The sequence below is a fragment of the Mirounga angustirostris genome, unplaced genomic scaffold (genome assembly GCF_029215605.1).
Source record: "Mirounga angustirostris isolate CCGP_5_RB_7025 unplaced genomic scaffold, mMirAng1.0.hap1 SCAF_7, whole genome shotgun sequence".
Classification (NCBI taxonomy): domain Eukaryota; kingdom Metazoa; phylum Chordata; class Mammalia; order Carnivora; family Phocidae; genus Mirounga; species Mirounga angustirostris.
Genome location: NW_026991715.1, coordinates 119,686,296 through 119,707,445, shown reverse-complemented (window position 1 = coordinate 119,707,445; position 21,150 = coordinate 119,686,296). Strand labels below are relative to the sequence as shown.

Here is a 21,150-nt window from a genome sequence, read left to right as displayed (position 1 = left end):
GATTCATTGTTTGTGTATAACACCCAGTGCTCCATGCAGTGGTCTCATTTAAATAGAGGTAACTAAGAACCATATTTGTTTTTGATCTGTCCAGCACTGCCCTTCCCTTGGTACACTATTCTTCATTTCTTCAAATGTGTGGGCTGTCAAAATCTGCACCTTGAAGCTCTGTGGTCATGTGACTGAAACCTGGCCAATCCCAGTGTCCCTATGGTTTGTCAGACTGTTTGCTCTAGAGGTTGGGATGCTATCCACTCCTGGCCAATAACAGTCACACCTAGGATGTTTCCATTTGGGGATCTTGAGAAAAAGAGGTTTTGGGTTTTAGAGTTGGAAAGATGTAAATTGGTGTCAAGCAGTAGCCCAGCAAATAAAGCCAGTCAGAGGTAAGAGGAAATGAGTGCTGGGAGGAGGCAGAGTTTAGTTGCTTCATGTCCCAGTTCTGGTGGAATTCAGACCTGCCCATTTCTTTCCAGTATCCTTACAAAATACTCCCCTTTTTTTCTTAACTGCTTTGCTTAAGTTGCAAAAGTCCTGTCGAGTGAAATATATAAGAATTCTTAATCAACATGGCATTTGTTTGCATTAAATGGGTTACTTTTTTTTTTTTTTTAAGATTTTATTTATTTATTGACAGAGAGAGAGAGAGACAGAGAGAGAGAGGGAACACAAGCGGGGAGTGAGAGAAGGAGAAGAAGGCTTCCCACTGAGCAGGGAGCCCGATGCAGGGCTCGATGCAAGGCTCAATCCCAAGACCCTGGGATCATGACCCGAGCCGAAGGCAGACGCTTAACAACTGAGCCACCTAGGCACCCCTTAAATGGGTTACTTCTAATGTACCACGTATTCTAAGTATTTCCTGGTTTCCTACAGATATTTTTATTTAAACGAAGTTTGGATCAGCTAGAGCCTTCACTGATAAGGAAAAGGTAAATTTTATTTTTGCTGAATAATCATAAATCCTGAATTAACAACATCCAAATTATTGGAATTTTGCAGCATTAATGCTGATCAATTTGGATAGTGTCCAAAACCTTGCTTGGGCCCTGGACCCAGCTTGCATAACTATATACTTTTCTCTTTCTAATTTTCAAATCAAATTCATTGGCCTACTCTCTCCTCTTGAAATCAGAGTTTGCAGCCTCCTGGCTTTCCTCCAAAAGTCTTTCATTGTTTCACAAGCCATCCTTGTTTTCAATTCATCCTTCTTTATCCACTGTGTAAGCTAGGTGGACCTGAAAACTTAGGAAAAATCTTAAAGCATTTGGTTGTTATTAGAGTAAGGATAGCTGACTCACACATGTAAAACATTAAAGGAAACTTACAAATGTTTGAGTGATTTTTTTTTTCTTTTGTTGTTGTTTGGGACTGTGGGGTATTTAACCACGTCCTGCCATGCATAGAGCACTTGAGCTTCTTTTTTTATTACCAGGTGTAGTTAGGTATAGGCTAATAAAACAAACAAGGACAATATTTTTATTTTCTTTTCCCAGCATTTTTATTGATTTATTTAAAGGTAACATACTATACACTGTTCAGCCTTTTGGGAGGTAGGAGGAGGGAGGGATTCTATATCTTTATGAGGAGTCTCCTCGGAACCAGCGCTCAGATGGACACACGTTTGTGGCTGACAGACCTTGACATCGTGGCCAGGGGCCACACTTCCCGCAGAGGTTGAGCTCCCAAAATCATCATGATTTTTTTTTTAACATACACTATTCAGGGCTGGAAGTGCCTTTTCTTCAGTAGCACAATCCAGCTGCAAAGGGGACCAGAATTCTATTTCAATATCAAGCAAGATGCCGTTTTTAAATGCAGGAGAATCTCCTTTCTCCTTACCAGACTGTTTTTGTCCTTATCTGTGTGTGTGTGTGTGTGTGTGTGTGTGTGTGTGATGTTGGGGTGTGGGTGGGGGTGAGGGAGATGTTTTCTATTTTTGGCTCTGCAAGCTTTGATATATTTTGCTAGAAGCTGTTTTAGTGTTTGGAGTCCGATAATGATGCCTGTTTACACATAGTCTCCTTGGTAATCTAAATGGCTATGTGAAATACGAATCCAGTTTGTGCCCTGTTTGCTGTTCATGCAGTCATCTAATCCTATATTTGTCTCACCAAACATTTAATTTTGGTTTTGGGTGGTCTGTGTTCGTGTGTCAGGTGCAATTATTATTTTAAAATAAAAGAACAAAGATAATCTAGTTCTGATAGCAATACATAACATTATAGGTCTCAGACTCAGTTACCAATTACATTTTCACATACAGATTCCAACCACAAAAATTAAACATTTTTAGAATCTGATTTGTTAAGAAGCAAGTTGGAAGCTAAGTGCCATCAAATGCAACTTTAGCCATAAGCCAAAACTCTCTGCCTCAAATATGTATCTTTTGAAATCCCAACTTTTTTAAGGAATGAAAAATAAGTAAGATCTTTTATGGGATGACTTTATGGGAAAGTTTCTTTTAAAACTAATTCTTAAATAACAGATTAACTGGAAGTGCTGGTTAAGCATTGACACAATTAAGTTATAAGAGAAGATCACAAAACACCAGCCTTTCTAGAGGTTAAACTTTAGTAAAAAGACACATTTAGTGAATCTTTCCCTTGTACCAAAATACTGTGTCCGAACAATAAAAATAAACAGACCTTTTCAAAACAAGAAATATGAAGATAAAACTGCAGCATCAATATAATCTTATAGTTATCACTTAAAGTATTTAAAACAAATAATATTTTTCTACACTTTTTAAAAAAAATCACTACAGACACTGCAAATAAGGCTTATGTATTTATTTACTGGAATACAATGTGATGATGACTGGTATACTCTTATGTATTGTTTTCTATACCTGCTCTAACAAAATGAATTTTGATATGGTTACATGATGGAATCTTCCAAAGCTCTTTAAATTGACAGAAAATAAGTTTTATTTGGTTTTGTAAAGACTAGATCATACAGCTCGAACAGGTTTCAGTATATGGTTACACATATACGAGGATATATTTGCTCAGTTTAAGCCCCTGGGAGAGTTACACTTCAAATTCCTTGATAATTCCTTTGGGGGAAATGCACTCTGTGGGACTTATAAAGGGTTCTTATATATGCAGACAGCCTCTTCATCACTTACCACCGTGACACACGGCAAAAAATCGTTGGGAAATAATGAGGCTGGGCTACTAAAATTTATTTAACAATTTTCCTTCTTTTAGTATATTCTTAGAGCCCCATTAGTGTATTGAAAGAGAAGAATTTGGCCTTCTGGTCTATTTTTTTTTTATGAAAGGAAGCCTTAGGAGTGATCGATGTTTTTAAACGATGGCAGATATCTCTCATCAAGCCATGCCACAACACTGTCATATTTATTGTGGATGGTTCTTATTGCAGGAGTGATATTAAGTTAACTCATAGCACATGGGGCTCTCACCCTGCTTCCCTATCTCCTCTCCTATTCTTGAAGTGTTTGCCAAGTTTTAAAAACACTTTGTCATGAACATGCATGTGGTGTGCTGAAGAAAAAGAAAAGGTAAATCAGAGGGCAGCTGCTGAGGATACTCTTTAAAACCCCAAAAGATATTTAACATCCTATTAAATAAATAACTTAGAACGAAATAGAAAGGGATGAAGGCAGAATGCACAAGCATACCGTACTATTTGTTTTGTTAGAACAGTTTAACACTAACATGTTTACATTTTTTTAATTCTTATCCAACTCTTCCATGATGCCACGCCCAAAGCTCCTTTGGTTGTGCATATGATGTGACCCAAGTGCTTTCCAGTAAATGCTTGCATGTCTTACTGCTCATTGAATCATTAGGCTTGCATGAGCAATGAAAGTCTTTGATATGAGTTCGTATTCCATAAATAACTTTCCCGACGATCCAACAGATTGTTCCATGTCCTTCAAGTTCTAGCTCAGAGGTTAAAAAACAAGAACAGAAACAAAAACTTCTCCAAAAACCCAGCCACAATGTTGTTTGCTTAGGAATAACTTCCATCCCATGTAACTCTGCCTATATCTCGATTATAAGGCATGACACAGAACTAATTAAAAGAACATCATATGTCAGCAGTGAGTACAAAACCTTCAAAGACTTCTTTTGTTCAAGCAAGCAGACATCTGACATCTGCAGTATGTCTCTGCCTTTTGAGCTACTGTCTTCATGAAGAATACCAACTAGTCCTGGCAAAAGAACCTTTGGTTCTCCTGCATCCACAAACCTTGCCTTCCTCTATGAGTGTACCACCATTGGAAGAAAATGAGCTGAGGTGTTTTTTCTTCGTGTTTTCTGTCCTCTCCGGGGAGCTCCTTTTCCATTCAATGCCACGTACATTTGCCTCCCATTGTGTTGCCAGTTGAAGGATGCGTACGTATTGTATCCATTTTCCTCTATCCTCTCCTTCAGCTTACAGTCATTGTTAAATTCTTTCTGCAAGGGGAAAATAAGATCTTTTATTCTGGGGATGATGATACTTACTTTCATTTGACACACACCATCCAGAGAACTCCAGTGCAAGAGTTTTGTTTGCTGTTGCCATTTGTACGTAAGTTGTGTACTTAATGTGTGGTGTCAACAGTAGAAGAGTAGAACTCACAACCACAAAACAGGTTCTGTGTTTGAAGGCTCATGATTCACTTTAATTGATCATCATAACCACATGTTAGGGCCCTTTTAAAAAGCTGGTGTGTTTTGAATATGACATGGCTTAAGTGCCTAGAATGATTGTCAAGAAGCAAAGGTTCCACTATCGGTATTTGTGATGAGTCAATGATAAAGAATAGTGTTATAATCCTTTTTTTTTTTCCTTCAGAATAATGACCAGGGGTCTCATGGGGAAAACAGAATTACAGAAAAAACTTGGGCTTATCAAGTTTGCAAACTTTACCTATAAATCCATAATAAATACACCCACATTGGTAAGAAAGCAGATCATATAACAAAATCATAATCATTCTAGATAACCAAGAGGGCCAGGGAACAGTGGGGGGAAGTTTTCCTTTTTTACAAATACTAGATTTCTCTATTTTGGTAGATAATATACAATTTTCCATAACTTGGAATTTTAATAGATTTACTCTGAGGTCTAAAATGATTGAAAACTAGGACATGGAATGCCTTGCTTTGTGAATTATCATATCAAAGAAATTACAAACATGGTGACTATCACTGCCTTTATTGTATAAACCTGAGACTTTGGTCCTGGGAAATTCCACTCTATAGCCATAGTCCTTTGGCTTTGTTTCAAGTGGCCATGTGTTTTAAGGGGATTTTTGGGACAAGAATTGATGTTTCCTTCATTCCATAAATCCAGTATCTTTCTCTGGAGTTACTGATGAAGAGTAACCACTAATCTCAAAACTCTGGCTTTAGAAATGTCCCTCCAGGGGCTCCTGGGTGGCTCAGTCATTAAGCATCTGCCTTCGGCTCAGGTCATGATCTCAGGATCCTAGGATCGAGCCCCGCATCGGGCTCCCTGCTGCTCGGGAAGCCGGCTTCTCCCTCTCCCACTCCTGCTGCTTGTGTTCCCTCTCTCACTGTGTCTCTCTCTGTCAAATAAATAAAATCTTAAAAAAAAAAAAAAAAGAAATGTCCCTCTTCTCTTATATCCATATTAAAGCAGATAAGAAGCTAAGGAATACGGGATTTTGCTCTTCTGGTTCTATGTTTTCCAATCCAAACCAAGAGTATCGTAGGGATCTTTTAGTTGGCCTCTCCTGGGCAGTTTTTCTCACCTTGGGATTTAAAAATTTTTTTTTTACTAAATTCTCAATTCCTGAATGTGTGTATATTTAAGTATCTGGGTTTCTGTGAACTAGATCATCATTTTGAACATTATCAGAACGATCACAAACATAGTTTGTCTAAAACTATATGGCTTCAAAGCAGTGATTTTTTTTATGTGAATAATCATATTCATTCTAATAAAGGGGATGCAGTTTAGAGACTGTGGGAGGATTGGGGTTATTTGAGATGATTTTATATTTGCAACAGAGCTGTGTATAGAAAAGTAGCAGCAGATACTTATTTTTCCTTTCCAAAATAAATTTATAGAGTAATGTCTCTTTTTTTTTATTTTTTATTTTTTTTATTTATTTATTTTTTTCTCGTCTCTCTTTTTTTTTTTTTTAAAGATTTGTTTATTTGAGAGAGAGACAGAACACGTGTGCGGATATCTCAAGCAGACTCCCGTTGAGTGCGGAGCCTGATGCCAGGCTTGAACTCATTACCCTGAGATTATGACCTGACTTGAAACCAAGAGTCATTTGCTCAATTGACTGAACCACCCATGTGCCCCTAGAACAATGTCTCCAAGTGAGGTATACCTGCAGCAGATTCCTAATCTCAGGTGTTTTTTTAGTATTTATACCTTAGCTCAGATGTATCAGAATCTCTGGAGGAGGGACCTAGGAATCTATGTGTTTACAGCATTTAGGCGAGTCATACTTAAGAAAGTCAAAAAAAAAAAAAACAAAAAAAAGGAAAGGTCTTGGGGCTATGCTCTTGGTGGATCTGAGTGCTGAGGGTATAGTGTGGGATAAGGCAGCCCCTGTCCAATTTAAGCTCACAATTTATTGGGGGAAGGCAGTCAAGAATAAACACATTCATGAGAGAATTTCTGATAAATCTCATTGCAGATAACTAAAAGGGGGTGCTATGATAGAAAGCAATGGGCATCTACTTTAGATACAGAAATGATGAAACAATGAAATTATTCATACATCTTAGAGTTTAGTAAGAAGCATAGACACAGTATGCGAGTAGTGTTGGGATAGAAGAAAAAGGTTATTAAATATTTTTATGACCCTGTTCATTTAAGAATTCTCCATTTCTCTCTGACGCCACCTTTTTAAAGAGGTATACTTTATCAATTAAAAGTTATTTCAATCTTTTATTGCAATTTAAATTGTTTACCTTTTTTTCTCTCAATTTAAATTCGTGTTGATCTGACTTTAAAGTTTTGGTTTTGACTAAGTGTATTAGTATCTCTGCAAGGAATATAAACCTGGTCCTCTTACCCAGTGATTCTGATAATAGTAGATTAAGGAGGGATTCAAACATGTTCATTCAAGAAAATAAAAAATGCCTCAAAAGTGATTATGCTGTGAACCCCTGAATGGTACCACTTTTTAAAATGACCCATTATTGGGGCACCTGGGTGGCTCAGTTGTTAAGCGTCTGCCTTCCACTCAGGTCGTGATCCCAGGGCCCTGGGATGGAGCCCCGCATCGGGCTCCCTGCTCCGCGGGAAGCCTGCTTCTCCCTCTCCCACTCCCCCTGCTTGTGTCCCCTCTCTCGCTGTCTCTCTCTCTGTCAAATAAATAAATAAAATCTTTAAAAAAATAATAAAAAAATGGCCCATTTCTCTCCTGGGCTCATGAGCAGAGCTGCACATAATGGAAAATTTTAAAATTCCCTTAACCACGTCCCTCCCCCTGCCATGCAAAAGGCAGTTACCCCAGACAAAGGGACTGGCCCACAGTGTGTGTGCCCAACTCCCCAGTTATGAGTGGATCTGATACAAATGAAATATAAGACTATACTATAATCAGACCAGTGGTTCTTAAGTTGGGTTATCAAAGTGTTGCATCAGGAACACCTGGAACCTTGTTAGAAATGCAAATTCTTAGATCTTATCACAGCTTTAATGTATCAAAAAATCCTTCCCAGTGATTGTGGTCAAGTTTGGGAGCTGCTGGTCTAGGCAGGCAGTGCAATTGTCCTTATGCTAATCAACAAAATAAGGTTATTTGCACATTTTGAAGTGATATTCCTTAATCCTTGCTATGAAACTCAGAGATGTATGTACCCAAAGCATTGGCTGGGTACCAGCTGCATCAATGAACTAATGACTGTTGTCTAGGTAAATAAAATTATGAAGTTGATTGAAGGCACACACAAATGGTGAATTTCTTAATCTGCCTCCCCATCTCATATTTTAACAGAATACAAAATACCAAACCCCTGTTTTATCTTCTGCTCTAAAACACACACAGTGTATGGTTTCCTATGCAATTTAAGATCTTTGTTTTCAATGATTCTTCTCCAAGTTGTCTGCAGCACCCGTGCCAATCTGACCAGATGCTTCCGTGAGAGTCTGACCTGTTAACAGTTCAGAGCACGGACTGACGAAAGCCAGCAACAGCCTGTGTGGTAGACTGAAGGGTGAACAACAGAGGAAATTACACAGTTGCAAGAGCTGCTTTGCCAGCTCTTGAAACTCTGGTGACCAGCCCACCGTGGCTCTATTTACTAGCAATAGAATGATAACAAAGCTCTTCAGTGTCTGAGGGAAACAGTCCAAAACTCTGGTAATGATTTACTGCAGCGGACTTGGAAAACTAAAGCAGAATACTTACTGAGCCATAGAGTTTCCCCTTCTTGTTCATGGCTAAATAATAGTTGCTGTTAATGGCTTTGACGGCAACAACTCCGATTTCCACTGAAGTTATCTCTAGGATACCTAAAACATACAATAAAAAAAAGCGCTAAATTTAAAGGGTCACATATATTTAGGTGAAAGAAAGAGAAAATCAGAACTATTGAGTTTTAATTTCTGATCATTCTAAAATTAGTAGATTTTTTTAAAAAGATTTTATTTATTTATTTGAGACAGAGAGAATGAGAGACAGAGAGCATGAGCGGGAGGAGGGTCAGAGGGAGAAGCAGACTCCCTGCTGAGCAGGGAGCCCGATGCGGGACTCGATCCAGGGACTCCAGGATCATGACCTGAGCCGAAGGCAGTCGCTTAACCAACTGTGCCACCCAGGCGCCCTAAAATTAGTAGATTTTTAAAAACTGGGGGCATCCGGGTGGCTCAGTCAGTTAAGCAAACGGCTCTTGATTTCAGCTCAGGTCCTGATCTCAGGGTGATGAGATTGAGCCCCGTGTCAGGCTCTCCACTCAGCGCGGAGTCTGTTTAAGATTCTCTTTCTCCTTCTCCCTCTGCCCCTTTCCCCCCCACTCTCTCTCTCTGTCTCTCAAATAAATCAATCTTTAAAAAAAATAAAAATTAAAAAAATTAAAAATTGGAAAAAAAAATCTCTTTCGATGTGCCTAACTATATTGAAACAAGTAGTAAGTCTTTAAAAGAATTCCCTTATATTTTACTCTGAGCATATAAAGAAAAATATTGTTTTAATTAAAATGCTTCCTTTGCTAACTCTGCATTTTCAACCCCATAAATATTGAAACAACTCTATCTTAGCCTGGATTTCACAAAAACTTATCAGAGCACACATCTGTACTATGGTATTAAATTAAATCCATAGCATATGTCAATAATATGTCAGATTTGCCTCAATCTGTAAAAACAGTGGTAAACTATTTCTCCTTTGTAGGACACTTAGATAAACTAAATCTCTTGGCTACATTTAACTGATAAATTCAGTTTTGGAAAATGTGTTGACATTCTGTGATACAGAAAGTCTAATCCCAACATCCACATTGTCTTTAAAATAGCAAAATCACCACTTTGGGTTGGGAGAATATCCAGTATCCATCAGCATTTTTAAAGGCTTTTTTTTCCCCCTAGAAAGAATGGAAAACTGAGGGAATTTGTAACTAATAGACAAGAGAACTTTTTCCCTCATACACATGTTTTGGTTGGTGCATCTAAAGGTAATTTTCTCTGAAAGGTCTGTAGGTAACTACAGGGAAAGCATTCGATATTTTACCTTGCCTTCGAGGTACAAACAAATACATCCATTTATTGGCATATTGAAAAATACTTTCTTGTAGTTCATTTCTTTAATTCTGACAACAGTCCTCTAAGAAGGTATTGCTATTCTTACTTACAGATGAAAAACAGAGGATATGAGATTATATAACTCACATATAAGATGCTAAAGTGACAGAGGTCAGTTATGATGGATCAAACACCTAAGCTTCTGGCTTTCAGACTGTTTCGCTCTCCATCTCTATTTACCTCTCTATCATATCTCCCCACCTTTTCCCATTCTCCCAAGGGAATCCTGTTGGAAAACCATCTGACAAAATGACTTATCAAGATAACAGTCTTTAATAGGCATGCCACAGAGGAAAATGTCTAAGTATCAGGGAAGGGACTCTAACGTACTTTATGTCACAAACAGAAGATACAGAGCAACGCAGGAGGTTGAAATCTTGGGCAAAATATTTAGGCCTGTATTTACTTTGTCTAAGAAACAAGCACTGTCAGTAAATTGCAAGTTGTTCCCTATGTATGCTTTTGTAACCAAAAATTGTTAGAATGAAAACATTGAAGGATGATTTTAGCAAAGAATAAAGCAGGATTTTGAAGGTGACAAAAAGAAAAACGTGATACAAATGTTACTAAATCCTTGACCAATCATTTCTGAGAGTGCATTGCACATGGTATAGTTAGCTTGGAAACCCCTGGATTTTTCTGCTTTGCACAAAACAGGAACTCAATAGTCAAAGAATTCATCAATCAATTAACCATTTTCCCACTCTGCAACCAGTTAAGACTAGTGTGAAAAAGTTCACTATGCTTTGAAATAGAAAGTGGGAAGACCTAGATGACTTAAGATTTTTTCAAATTCTGAAAAGAATTTTTTGTGTATGTCAGTAAAGTATAATCTGATAATTTTGTGGTAATGAACAATGACTGTCTTTATTATAAACATCTGTTAATATGAAAGTGACTTTCTGAGGGGCTCAAGTGTAGCAGACTTGTCCATTTTTTTAATGAAGAACCTCTTCAGTGTTCTCTGTCCTTTGGTAAGGATGATTAAGTTTGCTTATAAAAGTCTTTTTTGAAAAAGAGAACCAGAATTCTACTTGATGGTTGTTGGACTAATAACTTAGCATTCTATATTTGTATATTTTGATGCAAAATTAAATGCCAATTGAAGGATGACCTCCTAGGGGAAAGTAAGTGAAAGGCATACAGATTTCTCTGTATTTCTTACAATTTTTGTGAATCTACAATTATCTCAAAAGTTATAAAGTACTGTTTTGTTACTTAAAGAAACTAACTCCTGAAAATTATATCATTAATGAAAGGGAACATAAATTATATTTCTTATTCATGTAAGTCAGGTATTTTCTAAATTTGAAGACATATTCTTGTAGTGAAATTCTATTACTTACATTAAGTTTTAACCACATCAGTTTTGATGTCTCTTAAAAGATGAATATGCCAGGTGGTATCTAAATCTATTTAAGAGCTTTTGGACAGTTTAATTCAAACACATAGGAAGACCTGTGGGGAGAAGGGTACTCTTTTAGGAAATGGGAACATAAAGCCAAGTAAGTTACGGCTTTCCGTGAGCAAAATCTATGCTGTATTGGAAGTAAAAGACAAATACGCAGAGAATTACAATAAAACATATTAAGTGATAGTACGAGCTAAGATAGAAGATAAAAGAGGCAAAAATAAAAGTAGTCCATATTGGCTGGGGCTCCAAGGCAGACTTACTATTTGGAGCTGAGACTTGAATTGGGTTTTGAAGGTTGAATAAGAAGCATCCAGGGGAAAGGTGGGAACACATGAACAAAAGCATTAAGATGAAACAGTGTGGTGTTTTCAGAAAATCATGTTTGACTTATCAACTAGAGAACAAGAAACAAGGCAGGAAGTCATGAGAAGAGAGGTTAGGGAGTTAAGTAATACTTAAGGTATCAACCATCTTGTATGGACTCTAAGAATTTTGGCAAATAGGAAGTATTTTATCTAAAACTATATGACTTTAAAAAACATGTTAGAAAGATCCAATATTTGGCAAATTTATTTAAGGAAATAATATCAATCTCTAAAGTTTATTTTGAATTATATTTGAAATCCTATATAATAAAGTTTGATTATCGACATTACAAGTGATTGCAACATAAATCAGCGCCTGTTAATGGGCACATTCTACCTGAGAATGCATCATCACCATAGTAATGGGGAAGATTTTGCAAACTGATGAAATCCAAATGGAAATAACCTAGAAGTCACAATTTTCATGTAAATCATCTTTTCTTTTAACTTGCCAACGCATGAGTTATGTTTTGATGAATCATTGAGTAGTTAATCTGAGAAGGGCCATTCACAAGTTTCTTTCCCAGTTCATGCTTCTCATCCTTCTCCAGAAGAGAAGCATCTGACCCATTTTCTCCCTAGCAATCACCCTGGACCAAGAATACTTCTCTTTTTGGGCTATTAGAATAAACAAACTATTGGCCAGCATGATAACTTTCTCCTTAAACATTTTTTCATGACACAACAGGAGAAAGTAAAAGGCAAGTAAAACTTTAATAAAATGGATATAGACAGAGGGAAAGCTAGATGTAAAAAACAAATGCAAAATCCCATTATCCTCTCCTAAATAAATAAAACATGAATATATAAGAAATCCTAGAGATTCTTTGAGTAAATTAAATAATGTATTAAGCACAAATGTGTAGGATTTGTGTTAGCTCTTACTATGGAGGATGCAAAAACAAACAAGACACAGCCCTTACCTTCAAGGAGCTTTAAAACTGGGTAGAATAAGGACACATATAATTAAAGTACTTACAATACAAAGAAAATATTCTAAGAGGTACATGAGAGAGAAAATACATTGTCTTGGTTTTAAATAGTAAAGTTATTGTCCTGAAGATGGTTGATGTTTGAGGTGAACCTGTCAGGCGTAGGATTTTAGTAGGTGAGAATTTGCAAAGTTGAGAGAAATAGTCTATGCAGAGAAAAATGAAGGAGTGAAGAAAGGCCTCGGGGAGAGAAAAGGATTCAGTTTGTATTTGAGCTATGGTTGGCTCTCCCCACCAATCGTACTTTGTGGGGACCACTCAGTAAAAGTATAGATTGTACTTCATTGAGTAGCAGTGGTGCTGTCCTGCGCGAGGAATGTACTTTTCAAAAACTTTTTTGTGAACTTTGGAAGCAGCTCCGTAAATGTCAGAGCCTCATGAATTCAGAATCAGTCACATCTATTATTTTGCTCTAAATATTTTACTCAAAATTATAATGCTCTATAGTTTGATAGTTTTAGTTAATGTGCTGAAACATATTATGATTAGTATAATGTAATACACAAATCCTAACTTCTCTAAACTAAATCTCTTTCTCATGAATTGTTGTCAAGTGTCCCACTTTTATATTATATTATATTATATTATATTATATTATATTATATTATATTATATTATATTATATTATATTATATCCTAATATAAAAAAGCCTATGGAACTCCCCAGAGTTATCACATTTACACCATATACCTTAGTGATTATGTGGCCATACTCTACCGTGTGGTGCTAAATGGCTCCAAGTGTGGTCTGGAGAATCACCAGAGATCATACCTCTTTCAGTGTGTATCTTTCTCAAAGAGCCATAGCAATTGCAGTGATCTTCTTCTTTTTATTAGAACAGGACGTGCATACATAATTTATAATATGTGCTCAATATATTTTTATTGAATGAATTATTTTATTGAATGAATCAATGAATGATCAGTCCAGCAACTGGCTGAGTAAAAGAAAACTCAGTATTCATTAAATAGAGAATTTTTTTCTTTTTTTAAATTTTTTTTTTAAGATTTTTATTTTTCTTATTTGAGAGAGAGAGCACAAGCAAGCAGAGGAGCAGAGGGAGAGGGAGAAGCAGACTCCCTGCTGAGCAGGGAGCCCGACATGGGGCTCGATCCCAGGACCCCGGGATCATGACCTGAGCCGAAGGCAGTTGCTCAACCAACTGAGCCACCCAGGCACCCCCAGAATTTTTTTCTTTTGATATAGTATGGTCATATTTGTAAAACCTTGAGATAATAACTCTACATCAAAATAAAATGAAAATGAAAGTAAAAGGAAATGGCCAAATGAGCATTCTTTAAAGGAAAAGTCAGTGAATTACAAAATATAAATATTTGTTATCTAAAGGCAATTATTACAAATCTGAAACTCCTTTAAATTTTCTAAATAATATATGTATGTCTCTTCAACTATTCATTATTAAAATTGTGAGAAAAGAGGTCTCAAACATGGATCAGAAAGGCTATCTAGAGTGTGAGGTCTCAAGGCAACATTCTTGGCTAAGGAAAGCACCATTTGGGGTAGAGTTGAACTTAAAGACAGCAATAGCACAAAAATCAAGAATGACACAGAGTGACTGTTAGGTATCATATACTTTAATATTCATATCTGAGTCTCACAAAATATATCAGGTAAGCCTTATGTTCTACACATGTTGAAATTGGGCCTTGGAGAAATTAAATAAATTGGTGAATATACATTCACCTAGGGTATGGTAGATTTGGTATTTGGATCCAAGGCCCATTCTCTTTCCACTAAATCAGGCTTTGTTGAATAAAGTTGAATATAGCAAAATGGTAAAGACCATTTTACCTATTTTGAATACGTCTCCATATTACATATTATAGCAAACACTTGATTTTTAGATTTCAAAAGTACTTTAGAGAAGCATACTGATTAGTCAACACAAAGTGATTAATTTCCATATAAACTGATTTTCTAGGTGACTAAAGTTTTACAGTTCCTTGGACATTATTTATTTAAAAAATAATTTGGCACCTTCATCTCCCAAGTTCATTCACTTCCTTGTTCATATATGGAGATTACTAATAAGAATGTAATGTTTTTCTTGATGACTAATGGACATCAACATTATCTCTAATGACTTTCTCTACTATGAAAGTAGAATGCTCTAAAGAGCTTCTAAGTACCTCCATTAAAATAAACTGATGAGTTAATATGAAATCTGATTAGGATTGAGTCGAAATTATGGGCAAGGCTTGGCAGTGTTTTTTTCTGAGTACAGGATATGAGGTTTTGTGTAGAAATCCTAGTATCTTTTTTTGATAGGTTCTCCATTACATTAGAGAGTGACATTCTACACAAATGTGGTGCAAAATTCGGGGGAAACAAAAAATATTTAGGTTTATGTCTAAAACAAGCTACATTAGTTTTATCTTTTATATCTATGATAAAACATAATAATTTTCCTATGTTGTAAAAATTGTGATAATTTGCAAACGATCTAATAGGGTATAATTTGCTTCATATTAAATACTGGTATGGAAAAAATTACACAGCAATTATTATTTCAGTTGGTAGTCCACTGATACCCTTGAATTTGTTGAAAACATGATTCCACTCATGATTTTTGGCAGTGAAATACTACTTTACATCTAGGAAATCCAATAGATTCTAGGTTTATAAGATCATGTCCAGAAAAAATGCATAGCAGTTTTCAATATCTAAATAATTTCCATCATAATAATTAAGAATATTTCATTCTCAAATAATGTTTTCATTTCTCTTTAATGTGTAACAGAGTTAAATTACTTGAAGCCTCAACACATTATGTAACTGCTGAACCCTCACACAGAACAGAGGATCTTCCTGAACACTATGCCAAGAGTCTTGACCAAACTTAAGCTTGTCTTCCACCTGCACTAGGCTGTGTCCCTAAAGGTGACCTCAGGTCCCATGCTGAGTCTTAAAGAAAATGCAGTCCTGTCCAATTGCAAGTTATACATTGTCCCAACCCACCTTCCCAAACCATTTTCAGTAATTCCCTACCTACTCCCTTCTGTAAATTTCACTTCCACAGTCTCTCATCTCTCTCTCTCTCTCTTTTTTTTTTTATCACCTTTTCCACTTTCCTGTAATCCCTCTTTGTTCTCCCTTAAAAATCTTAATCACCTTTGTCTTAGTTGGAGTTGAGCTCAATTAATGTTGTAGTTTCTCTGCCTTACTGCAGTAGTTTGTCTTACCACCTTTAACAAACATCTGGTGCTGTTTGTTTGCTGGACAATTACATAAGCTCAAAAAATTTCAGAGAGATTATGAAGTAGAAAACTGCCACCAAATTCATAGGTAGCATGTGCCCAGCAAAATATAGTGCGTGAGTGGTGAATGCAAAAAGGAAGAAGAGAATGGGTTTTTGAAGACCGACTGGGAAAGGAGAGCACATAGCTGAGGGTTAACAGAATTACGTTAGTATCTCTTAGCTTAAACAGACCTGTTTGGGATTGCATATTTGTTTGACCTTCAACAATTTCAAAAAGTGCATCTAGACTTTAAGTTAACTGTCTTGAAAGAATGTCAAAATGTATCTAATTGCTATATATTGAGAGTGACTGGACAGCAACATTTGTGATACTAATTTTATTTTTTGTATTATCTACTTATTTTCTCATTTCATTTCTCTCTGCCCTGCCCCCCACCATCTGTCTGTCTGTCTCTCAGTCATGCCTGCGTGCACGTGCACACACACACACACACACACAAGGCAGCTAATAACTTCACAGACACATATGCACACACAAATTTTTAAAGGGAACATCAAAGTCATATTTTATGTGACAAAATTAATGGAAGGGCTTAGGTGTAAATGAGAAGGAAATAGCTCTAAAAGAGCAGAAGAACTTGGCTTAACATGTCAGCTCTGTTACTTAACCAGCTGTATGACCTTGAATAGGTCATTTATAGTTCCTGAGTCTTGGTTTCCTCATTTGCAAATTGGGGCTAATTGCCTACAGCTCATAGGATTGCATAGAATCTGGAGCAGTAGGTATTCAATAGGTATTTACTGTCTGCTGAATCAGGATGGTGGGGAGTTAGCCAGTTTTTCATGCCAGTGGTTCTCAAACTTGAGCCTGAATCACAGTCATCTGGAAGGTTTGTTGAAACACAGATTGCTGAGATTTTTGATTTAGTGGCTCTGGGGTGGGACCAGAGAATTTGAATTTCTAGCCATTTCCCAGGAAATGATGATTCTTCTGGTCCAAGGACCACACAATGTTCTATACACTATGATTCAGAGACAGAGAAGACCTTTGATATGAAAAAGCACTGACAGAAAAATGTGCAGAGAAGCAGAACCACAAACAGGAATAGACACAAATAATGGTAGCTGCTTAACATTAATGAAAAAATTTTAAAGAATGTGGAAAGAAGTGCTAGGTTTTTCTTTTGTGTATTTTTGATAGGTGTGGGACTCAACGTCTGCCTAACTATAATTATGTGGATTTGGAATTTGTGTACAAATACACCTCATTTTTGTCTATAGGCAGGCAGGTTTTTTTTTTTTTTTAAGATTTGCAATATCATAATCTTTATTTTCTTCCCCTCACTAAGAGTGTGGAAATGTTGGTTGAAACTTAAGTGCCTTCAGTTACTCCCTTAAGTAGTTTACATGCATTCTCATAGAGCTAATAGTGTCAGCACTCTAAAAAAATTAAGGGACCACGTGGCCCCTTTGAAGTTACACTGATGACAAATAAATTGCTACAAATAAGTAGGGATTCACTTCATCCCATATTCTCCACCCAGAGTTAAAGGCATATACTTGTTCTAGAATGATCTCACCACCTTTAAAAAGAGGACACCAGAGTGGGCTACTCATTAATCTAGTTCTGGCCTACCTTGTACTGTTTTAGACTCCAGATGCCCTTTCAGAATAATGCAACAGAGCGATTTAGTTTCTCCATCATCCAAATTCTTTCAGATACCCTTGACATTCATTTAGAATTGCAGACAGAAACAGGACCTAAATTAGCAGAAAATTCTTACCATCTCTATATAAAAAGATCGGTATTTTTCTCAATTTGCTAAAGACCAGAGTGACCTTTTACATTTTCAACTGGTACTTCAAGGATAAATGCAGTCATTAGGTTGGCCTTATTGAAGAATATAGTGGCAAATTCTAAAACATTTCTAAGTTTATGGCTATATTTAACTGACCAGTATTGTAATTTGACCATTGTCAGTGACCTACCATGAAAAGTATTGGAAGCTAACAACACAATTTTAGGGACAATAGTCTCAGTTGTAAATTAATTGTTAAAATGTGTTAAAGATTAATTTTCTACTGCATTTTTAATTGCAAATGAGATATGATGCTGGAGTCTTCCATGTTGGTCATTAGTCAACAAATATTTGCAGATGGTCATTTAATGTGTCTCTTCATGGAACTGTGCTAGATCAATAGATTTAGTAAATGTGACAATTACTTTCTGTTTTTTTTCCCTCTCCAGAGATTTTTTGTCCGGTTAACTTTATTGAATTATTTCAGGAAATAACTAGTTATCAACATTTTAATGGTGCCATGTTTTCAAACATTACCTTCTGTGTTCTTAGGATATATTCACAGTGAGACATTGATTAGGTGAGATCGGCCGCATTCAGGGCGGCATGGTCATAGACAAAACATAGATTAAATGTTTGTAAGGATGAGAGTTTATTTGGAATTTTTGAGAATTGTCCACAGTAAGTGCTGATATAAATTTAACTTGCAAAGCGAGAAAAGATTATATGGCTAAAATTGCATGAAGTGAAGATTTAGAAAAGCTTGTGTGCCCCTAGAAATGGGAATCATACCCCTACTCCCAACCATCGGCAATCTGAAAACAAACAAACTGGAATTCTTACATGTTTCAGTCATTTGCTGAGACCCAGGATAACTGACATTGGATCCCATTTTACAATGTGTTAAATGGTAGGAAATAGCATAAAACAGAAGAGTTTAGAAAAGCAGGCTGAAGATACCCTCAGAAAAGCCCGGGACAATTAATTTCAATGGTAAGAAGGCCATGGGTAAGGCTGAGAGTGTTACTGAAAATATTTCTTCCTGAAAAGTAAACTTATTTCTGTACCAGAAAATATATTTGTATATAAAGTCATAAATCTATTTATAGTTTTGCCTTTTTTCCTCCCTTTTTTTTTTAGTAAAACCAATTCTTCAGGAAAAATTTTAGAAAATTAGAAATCCTACTTTCTTGCCAGGGCATCCTAGCTATACCCAACTTTGGCCCTATCTTATGCCTCCTGCATTTCACATTTGGGGAAAAAGCCTGATGGAATCCTGGCTTGTGTATTTTCACTTGAGCCTTAGAGAGAAGGAAAGTCTGTCATTCTGTAAAGGAAGGGTGTTAAATACTAACCGGGTAAAAGTAAAGGACAATCACTGCAATGTTTTTGCTGTTGGAAAAATCTATGGAGAATACAAAATAGTACTAGAAATGTGTTGTGTTCTAGTAAAAGTCCACCAACTTTCTAAATTAGATCTACTATGATAAGGAGGTGTTGGCAGGAATGTCAGTTGTAATACTTCCTCATCCCCCACCAGAAAAACCCCTAAGTCATTATAGATTATTTTAAGAGGTGTTGTATATTTCAAAGCCTCAGAATCAACTAAAATTACTAAATAAGGAAACCTGGTCTCTTTTTTTTTTTTTTTTTAGTGATAAAAGTTTAGATCATTTAAGGCTTAAGAAAAATTTAGGTTCTAGTAAATTGTAGAGTCAGAGAAGAGCTTGGCAAAATCTAACAATTTTCTGGTTCATCTCTGATTCTCTTCTCTAGTAGATGATAGTAGGAGATCCAGGGACATTGAGGAACTTACCAAGCACCTCTAGAAGATTACTTAGGACTGAAATAGTCCATGTTCTTTCTACTATACCATGAGGCTCCTATAAACATTTACAAACTGTTGGCAACCAGGCAAAAATTTTATATCCACTTAATGTTTTATAGACTAATTTATCTTGTTCATTACCCAGAAATAATTCATTCTAGTTGAGCTTGACCACTGCATTTGATTTATAAAGGAAGAAAAACTTAAAAGCCAACAGAAAGGGTTGGAGAAATTACTTCGTGGCATATTTCACTAAATGATCACCATGTCAGTATGATTCTTACCCTAAAGACATTCCTATAAAATGTCTACCACATTTACTAAAGTTCTTATGAATTTATTTAATGTAATTACATATAATATAGACTATCTTTTCTCCTTAATTTAATGAAAAGAATAAACTGGATCAGTAGAACACATCTTGATGTTGGGTTTCTGGCAAGAAACAGTCTTACTTGATGCATTGAAGTGTTCACAAATTAGCTAAGCATGAACAGCCCTAAGTAGTCTAAAATACTTAATGTAGAACAAGTTTTAGGAATCAAACTCAGGCTCACTTTGAACACATATATTGTAAATTTTCTAAGCTTTCAACATGGTATGAAATAATTTATAATTAACTTCTTAACTCTTTCAAAGATACTTTCCATCGTTACTTAAATAGTGGGTAATTATAATACTTGCTAAGAAATATAAATACTACTATTAGTATATATATATATATTTTATTTAACTGTGTGGAAAGACAATTCACCTGTTTATATATACTAGCCAAACCAAAACATTTACTATATATGAAACTATATATTTCTGTGACTCATGATATTGGCAGTGAGGAATTCTGGCTTCTGCTGAAAAGGGGGCTTAATCAAGATGGGAAGCTAATAGCCCTCTGGACTGAAGATTGACCCTTTTTGTCCTACACCAAGGTTGAAGTGATTCTGTATACCCGAAGTCCGTGGAACTGCCCTTCCATTGCCACAACACACAGCTAGCAAAGGAAACATCTCTTAGGCTGGAAATAGAAGAGAGCATCACAGAGTCATTTCGGATCACAGAGTAAAGGATATAGTCAGTATTTTGCAGAGCATATTGGAAGGAATACTTTCATAGAAACGAATGTAAAGGGTTTTTTTGGTACTTAAAATTGGTATTTGGAGACAGCATAAAAACAAAGATTAAAACTCCATGTAAAAGTCTGACATTCTAGAATAGACAACATTGGAAAGGCGACATGGGAGAAGAGGAGATGTTCTAAGAACAGATACTGTTACCTTAACTACATGTGGGATGGCAGAGGGTGGGGGGCGGGGAATATTATTCTTTCCTTAGTGAGATGCAACTAAGGATTGATATTAGAGCCCAACACATATCCTTTATTGCTCTTTGTCATTATACATGAGAAATGGAATGCTATGTATGATTTTTAAACTCTTACTGAATATTTTTGTTGTTTTCATTATATCTTGAGTTAATAGCTATCTATAAAGAAAATAGTAGACAAGAATTCTGTTTGGCACATTATATCTGTTTCCCCATGGTGGATGATGACCAAGAGTTATCTCAATGTCACATCTTATTTAAAAACCAACGCTTAGTTTGGTTTAAAATAATATGCTCTTGGGCGCCTGGGTAGTGCAGTGGGTTGAGTGACCAACTCTTGGTTTCTGTCTGGGTTGTGATCTCAGGGTCAGGAGATCAAGCCCTGCCTCGAGCTCCACACTCAGCACAGAGTCTGCTTGGGATTCTCTCTCCCTCTGCCCCTCCCTCTGTCTCTCGCCCTCTCT

General features: G+C 36.2%; 1 protein-coding gene across 1 annotated transcript in view; it reads right to left on the bottom strand.

Annotated features, from left to right (window-relative positions):
* Window positions 1-2,774: 2,774 nt before the first annotated feature.
* FGF10 (fibroblast growth factor 10) overlaps window positions 2,775-21,150 on the bottom strand; it is a 79,495-nt gene continuing 61,119 nt past the window's right edge. Inside the window, exons 2-3 of the mRNA XM_045903629.3 lie at window positions 8,357-8,460; window positions 2,775-4,427 (exon numbers count right to left, since the gene is read on the bottom strand). Of these exons, the coding sequence (XP_045759585.1) occupies window positions 4,230-4,427; window positions 8,357-8,460 (302 nt within the window). The 3' untranslated portion in view covers window positions 2,775-4,229. The remainder of the gene's footprint in view (window positions 4,428-8,356; window positions 8,461-21,150) is intronic.